Consider the following 12781-nt stretch of genomic DNA (forward strand, 5'->3'; position numbering starts at 1 on the left):
GAAAATAAAAATTTTTATAACTCATAAGTATGAATATGATAATATAGAATATAGATCAGCAAAATTATTATTTTTTCCCATATTAGTAGGAAAATTTTCAGTCGAACCCCCTCCCCTTCCCCCTCTAAAAAAGTCTATGTACATATAGTTTTGTCTCAAGAAATGAGGCCAAATTATATTTTCCTCGGGCCCGTATTTGCTCTCGACGGTGCCGTTCTCAATACCTTGTAAAGTGCACAAGTGCCCATAATTTTGAACAAAATTTTTAAAAAAATTAAAAATTAAGTGAAGTATTGATTGTCGCCTGAGTTGAGTTTCAATACCATCTTATTTATTTTTCGATCTGACCACTTAAACTCCCCACCAGTGTCTTTAAAGATTGGACGGTCATTCTAGCAACAAAATTGAAAAAAGGCAGAGTTTTGAAAAAAAACAATAAAAACTGAAATGATATTCCAACTGACGAAAAATTCGTTAGACCAAATAAAGGCACATTGGAAACGCATTTAAAAATTCGTCATATCAAACCAAATTTCAGTTGTTGAATTTCATTTCCTCATTTTTGAAAATTCAAAATGTTTCAAAGCATTTTCTATGAAAATATTCAAAATTTGAAAATTTTGAAGTGTGGAAGCTTGCGATGCATTCGGTAGTTTTGAGCCATTCAAAATCCATCAACAGATTTTTAAATTTTCCATTTTTTTAAAAAAATCGTCAAAAAAAGCAAAAATTAAATTCAGCATTTCGATGATACAGGAAAATTTGAAAATCTGCCGGAGACTCCAAAAGGATTCAAAACTGAAATCATTCGATTAAAATGATCAAAAATAAGATCTAAATCAAAATAATATCGTTCTTTCTCGATTTCACCAAATGTTGATTTTTTCGTAGAAATTGTGCCAAATTTCGATTTTCAAAAATTCACCTATTTTAAAATGAATTTCAATATTTAAAATTCGGTTACGGTGGGAAGGAGGGGAATGAACTGATTTGGCAAACAGAAGAATGAAATGCACATTTCAAAAACAAGGCTCTCTACAACAAAGATATCTACGTACATAGCCTATAATGAGTAATGAGTAAAAAAAGGCCTCAAGGTACTCACCTGCATTCGTCCCACCGGAGGCGAAACAACCAAAAAAATACGCATCGCTGCTCGCAAAAAATCATCTCTATGTTCGGTTCGAGGCGAACTCAGGGGGTCGAAGGAGGTGGAATGTAACGTACTGGAAGCATGAATTTCGTCCACGGGTCGCGATTTCTCCGGAGACGGTTGCCTTATTGGCCGGACCCTTTGTCGTATGGATCCCACCACTCGTCGCCAGTCTGATGAGGAACGTCGATCAGTGCAATTCGCGTCGCTCGCCACAACCGGAAATTCGATTATTTACAAAGTTTCAAATCTTCGGCGAACATTATTCGAAAATTTATTCGATCGGGAAAGTATCGTTTACGGTGATTATTCGCGACGTTTATTTTCAAAGCATGATTCTCGGTATCGATTCCGATCGCGTATCCAACTCATTGTAACTGGAAACATAAAAAATTACGAATTATTGCTTGGAAAATATAATGTCGTTGATAATAAATTTTTTCGTCGAATCTTATTTAATTTTTTTTTTTGTGGAATTTGGCCAACTTCGAGTTTTTAAAAACTCACCAAAATATGAAAAATGGAATTCGATCCTGAATTTTTGCCTGAAGATGTAATTAGGAATGCTCACTCAAAAGACAAAAAATTATGAACACATTTTTTCAATACAGCTCTATTTTGAATATGCAATTTAAAAATTCCAAGTTCTTAGTCATTTTTTGAAAAAAAAATCTCGTGTAATCAAACCTATGCTTAATGACTACCTATTTCCAAATAAGGGAGCTCCCGCGAACCCAAACTAGGTAACATATTTTTCACACACGCAAAATGTCAATTGACACCAACATCAATACGAAGTATTTTATCGATGAATCACAGAGAAAACTGTTGTGACGCCATCCAGGGTCCGGTCAAGCGGACAATTGACGATAAAAATTGATAAAATATAGTTCATAGAACAAATATAATATAGCGAGATTTTAGTCACACAGATAACTATACGTTTACGTATACATCGAATAATACAAAAGGATTTCAAGAACAGCGATTGAAATCTGTGACATTGGCCACGTAACGTGTATACATTTTACACCAGCGTACGACCACATTTCATCAAGTATTTAGTTTACGAGGGTGGGAGGGAGGGAGAGAGGCATACTCTAGAGAAAAATTAATTTCATCAGTCGAGAAAACTTTTTCCTTCGCTAGAGATTGTTCACTCATTAGAAAAGAAATCTCTTTATTTAACGAAAAAATAACTGAAGGGGAAAAAAGCAAGTTTCCTGACGCCGGAAGTTTCTAAATAGGGCTAAATTCGCCAGCCAGTAACAACGCGGCGGCAGCGGCGACGGACGATGGAATTTCACGCTATTATTGGTATAAGCGACTCGAACTAGGTATTATTCTCTTTCGTATTTTAAGATTTAAAAAAAAAACAAGAATAAGAATAAAGAAAAAAAATTTCAACGAAATGCAGATTTTCAATTTATTAAAGAACTTTATTTTTAGCCATTTTTTCCAATCTCTTGAAACACCCATACTTACAAGGGACGATAAATTTTTATACCAAAATATACGATTCACAGATATACAAGGTCGTTGAGGTGTATACGTCCTTAATCCTTCTCCTTAGCCTTGATAAATTCCATCGCAATTAAACCTCATTTCTTCTATAGACTGCATTTATCTCTGCTAGGTACTCACAAAGTAAAGAAACCCTCTTTAAGAGTTTCAAGAAGCGATAAAAAAAAGTACGTATCGTGTACCACACACCAAGATAGGTATACGACAGACTACGATAAATAAACGTTAAAGTACGACATTTTGAACATAACGACGTGATAATTAACGAATAACCGTAGTATTCTGTATAAATTAATGATCAGAAAAAACAATAAAACAAAGACCAGTACTACATTATTTCTACAGGAGTAGTAGGTACTCGAGTGTAAGTACAGACAAGGGAAGACCATTAAAAGAAAAAATACTACAATCGAATTACGAATTAAAAACGACCATAGTATAAAGCATGCGGTGCAGTTGAGAGGGGAAGGAGAAGAGAACCCAGCAGGAAAACGATTAACGATAAGTATGACCAAAACGGTACTGTACGTAAATGTTTCAACTTCGAAGTGTTTTAAAAATTCTCCATATAGAAGCAATCCTCCCCCATTGCAGTATTCCCCCATTTCATATTTTTAATAATAAAAAAATATCACATTCGACGGAATAAAAATTGAAATTTTTTCCACACGTTTTCTTAATTACGACGACGACGCAGGTTTACGTGAGGGAAAAAAAGAGTCAGCATTTTTCATTCACCCATATTTATCATTTTTATTGCATACGAAACCGACCTAAAAAAAATCGTAAATTTTACCAAAAAGAGAATAAATTGGCCAAAATGAACTATTAAAACACCTGAATTTCGTACAAATTTAAAAAAATGAAAAAAAAACACATTTTTAAAATACGTTTCAAAATTAATCGAATTAATTACCTTTTTAAAAACACGCGTCGCGATGTTTTCGTCGATATTTACGTAATTTTGCAAAACCACGTTCACCGAAACGCTTTCGTGAAACTAAAACCATACGAGATGAACCTCGAAAGAAAACTGAAGCAATAAATCGGTGACATTTTGCGCTACGTTGGCCAAACTTTCAAAAATAATAACGCAAGCGCATTCTGCAATTTATCACTATAATGTTATCGTATATATGGTGAATCAGAAAAACATTACTACATCGTAGCTGCTGACCCTGCACGATGTGGTCAGATGGAAAAGTGGAGGAAGAAAAGGGGTAGCAAGTATGATTCATATAGCGATCGGTGTTTTTTTTCATGACGTGGGGGGGGGCGCCACGTCACATCACCCATCGCGAGAATCCGACATTGGAAATCATTTGCACATATTAACATTGAAAATAGAGTAGAAAAATTTAGGTAGGTACGGTTTTTATGGTCTAACGCATGCTATAAAGGGTTTGAAAATTGCCTTGATGAAAAAAGTTGGAAATTTCGCCGCCTTCCGGGCATACTATAACGAAAGGTGAACAAATCATGCAATAGTCACGCTATTGCATTATACGAGTAGCTGTCTTCAAAAAATGTTTCCAAATAATGACGAACGATTTGAAAAAAAACCGAACATGCAGAGGGCGAGTATAGAATGGGAAAAATACGAAATAAATTTCTACCAAATATACCGCCTTTTTTTCTTATCAATTTTTTTTCTGGTAACCTTGGTGAACTCGTAGGTTAAATTGGTTCTTATTTCTCGTAATTGGGAATGGTGGAAGTGTGGAATTTTTTCGATTTTGTCGAGCAGTACTTTTCATAATATGTACTTATTTGCCCATGAACTGAACTTGATTGAATTTTTCATTTCGGGTCCATTCTGGAAGCCTCTGATTTTGGTCCTTGTTTCAATTTTGATCTCGAACGTGTTCGACGTGTACTTATTTGGAGGGGGGTAGGGCAGTTGAAACGAAGAGTAAAGGGGTAGCTCTCCTATAGACCTTGATTTTCTTGATGACCTGAGAAATAAACCACCTGCATGGGTTAAATAATAAAATATCAATCACACATGTTTAAAACTTAAAAAATTCATGGAAAAAAATTAACTTTTATACTTCTTATAAAATGAACAGTTGGAAAATTTCAAATCGATTTTTGTATTGGGAAAGAGACAAATGGCATTTGTTCTGAGTCATTTTTGGTTCACAACTACTTTTCTGAAAGAAGTGGGAGGGGGACTTTAGGAAAGTTTGACTCTCTACTTTTGCTCATTGACTACACAAAGATCAGTTATTTTTGAAAAACAAAACAAAACTTGCATTTACAAGCAAATTCTCACAAAAATGATGTTGACTATTTTCGACGAGATTAAGGCAAATAAGTAGGTAATCTTGAAAGGGAGGATAACATTTTTTAAATTTTATTCTATCAAAAAAAAAATTATTAACTTTTGGCACCAGAACAATTTAAGGCCATAATTTGGAAAAAATATAAGACATGAGTGATATAAAAAATTGAATGGAATCAAAAAAAAAAAATTAAAAAGAAATGAGATTATTAAGGTAGTCGAGTGGGGTAATTGCAAAGCACCTTTTTGATTAGTGGCACTTTGAGAGAGCGCCGTGAAAAGACTATCGCATGGATGAAGCTGAAATTTATACCACTTATACTTCAGGGGGTTCTCTATCAATAGTAAAATTTTGGTACAATTTCGTTCACAAATTTTCGAGAAAATTGCGATTCGGAAATTTGAAAATCGAATTTTGCATTTACCCCAGCATGGGGTAAATGCAAAAGTGGGAGTTATGTTTCTTTTATTATTATTATTTTTTTGCATTTTCAACACACTCACTGTATTCTACGTGTCATTTGCTAACTTTTGATGCATTTGCGGTCTTGATTTGGGTAAAAATTCGATGACTTTTTCACTTCCCAAAAAAATTTTTAGGGGAGTGAAAAAACTTTGAAAAATTATTTTTTTTCAAACTTGCTAAAATGGACACAAAATCAACTATTGATCATTTCTGATGTTTTTTATGTAAAAAACTCGTCATAGAAATACATTTTTCGTCAAATATATTGGTAAAACATTAAAAAGGAGCAATAATTTTAAAATTCAGCAAAACTTTTAATCACTTCTTTAACGTGTAACTCATCATGTGACGGTGGAAGTTTATTTTTCTTGTAATTTCGAATCATTTTCAAGTTATTTAGGGCAAGAAATATTTGTGGTAAGTGCAAAATGAAAAAAAAAATCGTTTTTGCAATTACCGCGAGTCGATTTTTCCTGGGGTAGTTGCAAAAACGCAATTTACGGCCAAAATAAAAAAAAAATCCAAATTGGGATATCTTACCTTAAACTTCAATCCTTTATGACCCTAAAGCGTGAAAATTCCAGACTTACCTATAATATTAATTTTGGGAATTGAGGAATTTTTCAAAATAATTCTCTAAATTTTCAAAGTATCTATAGCTATGAAATTCAAGCGGAGAACCAAAAATCAGATATCACTTATCCATGGATATGAATTGATTTCGTCGTAAGTAGGTGAGAACTAAAAAAAAAATGTCCAAATTTGAAAAATGAAGTTTGTCTTTTAAAGCCTCTTCAGTACAGACAACTTTATTTTCATTTTTCCAGGCTAAAATTTCAAGAGTAAGTATTATTTTTTATGAAAAAAAAAAGGAAATAAGTGGCTCAACTTCGAGAATTTCGCGTACAATATTTGAAAAAAGCGAGTTATTTCATCATACGAAGACACTCCTGGCGCAGAAGCCGTTGCATATTGCACAATGATGACAACACGACGACATAATACACCATCGAGCGAGGTAGGTAATTTAATCAACTCGATTTTCGGCATTATTGTTGCGGCCTCGGATGTCGTATACAGGCAATTTTCGCTAATTTTGTCATTCTCTGCTTTACTTCAACTCTGTCTGCATAAGCATGTAGATCTACGCGTGGCCATATCCACATCTTTCGTCGGCATTCAAGAAGTGATTTTAATTTGTACATGAACGTCGAGCACAAACATGCGATTATTCGCATGAAACTCTATTCCGACAAGCTCATGATACGGACTTGGTGAGGAGGTATAGCTGGGTAGAGTTATCACGTAATTTTATCTGCTCCATGTGTACCTTACCATACTTACCCTATACACGTTTAACAATGTATGGCATATTACACCTCTCTACACGCGTCTATAATGGTGCGGTGCGGCGAGAAGTTATACACGAGAGGCGCGTATTTTGGTACACAAAACAACAACAATTTAGGTGTCATCGAACAAACGACGAACGAACAAAACTCATAATCGTAATTATTATCCGCAGGCACGCGATAAAATTTACATGTTTTATTCGAATCACCTAGACCTACCAACCCTAAACAACGAAAAAGGTCTAAAAGTCAACTCGTCAGCTCAAACAGTTTCGTTTTCGTTTCAACTTCGCTCATCGGTCAAGCTTCTTTCGCGTAGGTAACCGAATTAATACCTTGGCATATACGAGTCGTCATTTATGCACGATGTGGGATGCGCTGCCCACACAACGAGATGCATGTAGGTCATAAAAGAAAACAGCTACACCTTTGAAGAAAATAAAATGCTTCTCGAATGACTACTCTGGGGCTCGCAAATGATACGCAAAGGGATCCAATTGTAGTATAATCTCAACCAACTCTCTAGCACTCGACTCTTTAAATTCAAAATTTATCGTTTTACGGATGAATTCAACCAAGTATTAATGAATTGATGGCGATACGTACAGTACAATAAAACCTACACTTTTTCAGCCGAATCTTCACAGTAAATTGAAGAAAAATTGCAACTGATGTGAATCGATTCTCTTCTCTTTAAAAAATAGTTTAAGTAGGTACCTAAGTAATCATAGGAGGGGAGGGAAAGAGTTGAAAAGAGTTCAAAAAAATTGAGTGGTTGGCATTTGGCAAGAGACCTTATTTTAAATAAAAATTGAAGGATCAACCAAAAATTACTCCCCTGGTGACTTCTGGTGAATCTATCACCAAAAAGTCACCAGACATTCTAAAAGGTTTTCAAAGGCTGTGAGGCCATTCTGGTGATTTTTTCATCAACAATTTGCGATAAAAAAGATGATAACCCTACTTGGTGACTTCTGGTGAATTTGTCACCAAGAAGTCACCAGAGTTCACCAAAGAGTCGCCAGACATTCAAAAAAATGTCCAGGGTCATGAGGACATTCTGATGATTTTTCCATCATAAATTCGCCTGAAAAAAAAAACTCACTTGGTGGCTCCTGGTGAATCTTTCATTAGGCAGTCACCAGGTGACTCATGGTGAATTTGTCATCAAGCAGTCACCACACATTCAAAAACAATGTCCAAGGTCAAGAGGACATTCTGGTGATTTTTTCGTCATAAATTCACCTGAGAAAAGGTAAAAAAAACTCACTTTGTGACTTCTGGTGAATCTGTCACCAAGAATTCACCAAAGAGTCAACAGACATTCAAAAAATAATTGTAGGGTCATGAGGACATTCTAGTGATTTTTCTATCATAAATTCACCAGAAGAAAGGTGAAAAACTCACTTGGTGACTTCTGGTGAATTTGTCACCAAGAAGTCGCCAGAATTCACCAGAATTCACCAAAGAGTCGCCAGACATTCAAATAATCTTTCCAGGGTCATGAGGAAATTCTTATGGTTTTTCCATCAAAACTTCACCTGAAAAAAAAAACTCTCACTTGGTGGCTCCTGGTAGTCCTGGTGAATCTTTCATTAGGCAGTCACCAGATGACTCCTGGTGAATCTGTCACCAAGTAGTAACCAGACATTCAGAAAAAAGGGTACCCCCGGATAAGATAGGCAAAATGCCCTTAACCTCGGATTTCGATGAAACTCACAGGGTATGTTTAGTACCCCCAAAAAATAATTTTGGGCCCATAGCCCGCTCCCCACCCCACCCCCCTCAGCCAGGGGGGCCAAAAAACGCGTTTTTCAGGGGAAAAATTCTGCATCAGCGCGTGTTTGAGATAAATTTATTCTGTAAACGAATATAGTTAGAGGATACATGGGGGTACCTCCCTGAATTTTTTCAGAATTTTTCATCGCATGGAGGAGAAGGGGGGACAAAAGAAAACTTTAAATCGACGTTACTCCGGAACGAAAAAACATACCAAAACGATTTTTTCGTCAAATATGTATCTTTAGGTCTACTTTCTATAGAAATCATCACCCGGCCGTTTGGAGTGATGGGTCAAGCTCAAAAGCTCAAAAAACTCTCAAAAAACACGTTTTTTACGTTTTTCTCCAAAAATATGGACAAATGGCCGAAATCGAAGAGAACCAAGTTGTTCAGCGTGAAATTTTACCTCAGAATGTGTAATTTAAAATTCATTTATACCGCGCGATCCTAAAATTACACGCGCAGAAGTATTTTTGCTTATATCAAGATAGCAGAAAGGGTATTTTTCTGGGTAAAATAGGTGAAATGCCCCCGTCTTCGGATTTCCGAAATTTTGATGAAATATTGTTGGGTACCTTTAAAAAACATGTTGGAGCCAAAAAAATTTCCCCCCACCCCACCTCCATTGCTCACAATAGCGAAAAAACGCTTTTTATCGGGGGGAAAAAATCATGCTTCAACGAGTTTTGAAAAAAAATCTGTATTCACTCAAAATAACCCTTTCTGATAGTTTTGAGTTAGATACCAATGTATGTACTTGAAAAGTATTTGCAATTCAAGAAAACCTTGATTAAGAAGTTGCAGGGCGTAAATATCGCTATAACGAAGCATTTTTCACAAAAAATTTCATTTTTGGGCCTCCCCTCTCCCCAATGTGACCGTTTGAAGGGCCCAAGTGCAAATAAAACTTATTTGTGTTCAGAGAGTTTGATTCGTATGATAACGATACCCATATTGTCAATCTTCTTCCGCCCCAAAATTGGGCGAGTGGGTTGCCTATGGCCCCAAAATTGAAGTATCAAAAAGTTAGTTGGTTTTCTATTGTTTTTGGAGACCAGCATGCAACTAACTCAAAACTATCAGTAAGGTTTCTTTTTGGTGTCGATTATTAAATTTTTATGTGAGTTACTTACATACCTCCTTTGTAGTAGATTGGGTGGATCGCGAAAAATAGGGGGAAAAATTGTGGATTTTTACCAATTTCAGAAAGAACCGTCATTTTGAGTTGAAAGTTGTAAAGAAAAATTCTAGCTCCAGAAGTGCCCCTAAAGGGAAAACATGAGCCTGGTGTCAAATTCACCAGAAGTTACCAAGCGGGACTATCATCTTTTTTATGACAAATTGTTGGTGAAAAAATCACCAGAATGGCCTCACAGCCTTTGAAAACCTTTTAGAATGTTTGGTGACCCCTTGGTGAATTCTGGTGACTTCTTTGTGACAAATTCACCAGAAATCACCAAGTGATTTTTTTACCTTTTTCGGGTGAATTTATGATGGAAAAATCACCTGAACGTCCTCATTACCCTTGAATTTTTTTTTTGAATTTCTAGTGACTCCTTGGTGGATTCTGATGACTTCTGGTGAATTTGTCACTAAGAAGTCACCAAGTGAGTTTGAAAAATTGGCTGTTAGAGGTTAGGTACAAATGTATTAGAATAAAAACTTGAAACGCTTTGAGGAGTCGATCATGCCGCTAGTTTCATTTCACGAATGATTACAACGTAGCGTGCATTACTTTGGATATGGCCTCCTTGTAAAGTTGAACCTAAAATTGAGAGATATTTCTATTTTCTCTTGAAGTTATCCAATCTTAATAAATCCTTCCCCCTTCACCCTTCAAATTCTTTATCGGAAATTATGGACTTAAAATCTTGAATTCTGAAACCATGTCTTGTTCAAATCAAGACAGTTGATATAATTAAATAAGTACCTACCTAAGGTCACTTCATAGAAATTATAATTTCAAGAAATAGTAACTTTTTAATTTCAATCATAAATTCATCACGATGCGTTAATGCGTCATACATTGAGAAAATTTCAAAAATCTGCCAATTCATTTCAATTTTCAATTTACCTAACCAGAGAAGTGAATGGGGAAATTTTTTCTTCAATAAAGATTGAATTTCACAATTATGTGCAGAGAACATTTTTTTTTTTTTTTTGAAATCTTCAAGAAAAAAACAGCATTTTTTAACCTTATGTGGAGGGGGCTTTCATATGGTAACATTTTTCTCTTCGCTGAATTTGAATTCAGCGCCTCAAGTCAAATTATCTAAAGTTTTACTCTCCTCTGGTTGATTTGGCTGAATTTTAAGAATTCTACATTCCATTCGTGATGTGCAATTCTTCTATTAGGTACACTTAAACACTTTCTAATTTTCAATTATAATAAGTAATATGATAATGGATACTTTCACTGCCTAATGTAGGTAGGTACCTACGTTTCAAGCTTTGAAAAAAGGCCATAAGCAATTTAGAAATACATATGAAACTCATATGCGTATGTGCGTAGTTTATTCCACGAAGCCGAACCCTACATTGCCAAGTATTTCTTCATAACTCGTGGCCAAGAAGTAAGAGATCAGGTACACGGCGCAAAGTATGAAAAAATTTAATAAACGAGCAAACACATTCCAACTGCATTTACTTCGTGAAGTCGAAAACCAAAGTTATCGAGTGGAAAAATATTTCCTTTCGGGGAATTTAATATCTCCTATAGGCATAATACAATAGATGGTTTTTTCCAAGTCCTAAATGACATCGTGCAACACCGTCGTCTTAAAATTTACGGCCAACTAACAAACGGAATTTTTCCTTGAAAACTCACCCTTTTTAGTCTACCTCTTCGCGTTTTCTCACCCGACACTTCTAGGAACCCGGTATATATGACTTTTTCTTAATATTCGAGCAAACCTTCGACTTGGAATAGGTCTACCTACCTCTCTATACCTACACGTAATTCTATTTTATAGGGTACGTTATGTATACCTCTCGGTGTACTGGTTATATGATGAAAACAGCGAGCTTTTCATATTCTTTATTAATGAAATAATCAAAAATTATCATCACTTCGTAGGCAATCATGAAGCTGCCGAGCTGGGATTACCTTTTATAGGTTTCATTTCTCTCTGCGCCATCCTTTCATATAAGGCAGTTTGCAAATTTTAGAGAAAAACCAACGGAGAAAATATTTAAACTACCTTCGAACGTAGTAAAAAAATGACTAAAGTAATAAAAATACTAATAAAGTAACGTGGAAATACGGGAAATACTCAACGATAACGTACACAAATCGCAGGGTACCTGGAAATAATTAAAATTTACCGCCTCGAATACACATCGCCTAAACCTCCCGCCACTTTGGCTGAACCTTGCAGTTTTGCGGTACATTTTGGTACCTCTGGTAGGTACCTATTTACCGATAGGGTGAGAACGGAGAACCGAAATGAGGTAAATTTACGCCGTCATTATGTAACGAAGAAGAGTCAACAAACGATTAAAATCGCAATGGGAATTAAGTGGGTCATAAGGTACCCCTGGCTGGTTTGCGAACCCTGCCATATTATGTACGAGGACCATAGCGTTGTAGATTGTAATAGGTAGTACTCGTATTCTGTAAACTATCAATTTCATGCGATTTCGTAACTGCGATACGGTCAAAATTTCATTCCACCGACACGAAAGTTCGCTACGACTCTTCTTTCCCCTTTTTATTGAGTACCTACCTACCTACGTATTTTCTTACGTAGGTCTTGAGGTACATAAGTAGGTACCGAGTATTTATAATGGTAAATACAAAGTTCCTAAGTATATCGTGGTGTTCGTTAGTTCTTTCCTATACGTACAATGTACCATTGATTTGATATTTTTTGCTGATATGGCCGCAGGGCCAACGCAACGGCCAAACCGGCCAGTACGCCGTATAAACAACGATATTAATCAAGCATTTGTGTACAGCATTGTGCTGTACTACTGTACCCGTTGATCATTAATTTTAGAGGTTCGTCGTTTCGTACAACGTAGGTTGCGTGATGTTGAGAATTTTTATTCAATAAATATCTTTCATATTTTCCAACGAGCGGGCATGAGCTATGCGTCTGATATACCTAGAAATATATTTTGTTTTCCTTTTTAACCCGTATTGACTCGGCTAATAATCAAACTTGAACCTACGTAAAAGGTACAATGTAGGTATTACGAGCTATTATAAGATTAAACTT

General features: G+C 35.6%; 1 protein-coding gene across 2 annotated transcripts in view; it reads right to left on the reverse strand.

Annotated features, from left to right (window-relative positions):
* Positions 1-3726, reverse strand: part of LOC135842288 (pleckstrin homology domain-containing family G member 5) — a 187655-nt gene extending 183929 nt beyond the window's left edge. For both annotated transcript variants that reach the window (XM_065359669.1, XM_065359668.1), the window contains exons 1-2: positions 3594-3726; positions 1106-1530 (exon numbers count right to left, since the gene is read on the reverse strand). In XM_065359669.1, coding sequence (XP_065215741.1) covers positions 1106-1150 — 45 coding nt within the window. In that variant the 5' untranslated portion in view covers positions 1151-1530; positions 3594-3726. The remainder of the gene's footprint in view (positions 1-1105; positions 1531-3593) is intronic.
* Positions 3727-12781: the final 9055 nt, after the last annotated feature.

Source organism: Planococcus citri, chromosome 4, assembly GCF_950023065.1.
Source record: "Planococcus citri chromosome 4, ihPlaCitr1.1, whole genome shotgun sequence".
Taxonomy (NCBI): Eukaryota; Metazoa; Arthropoda; class Insecta; order Hemiptera; family Pseudococcidae; genus Planococcus; species Planococcus citri.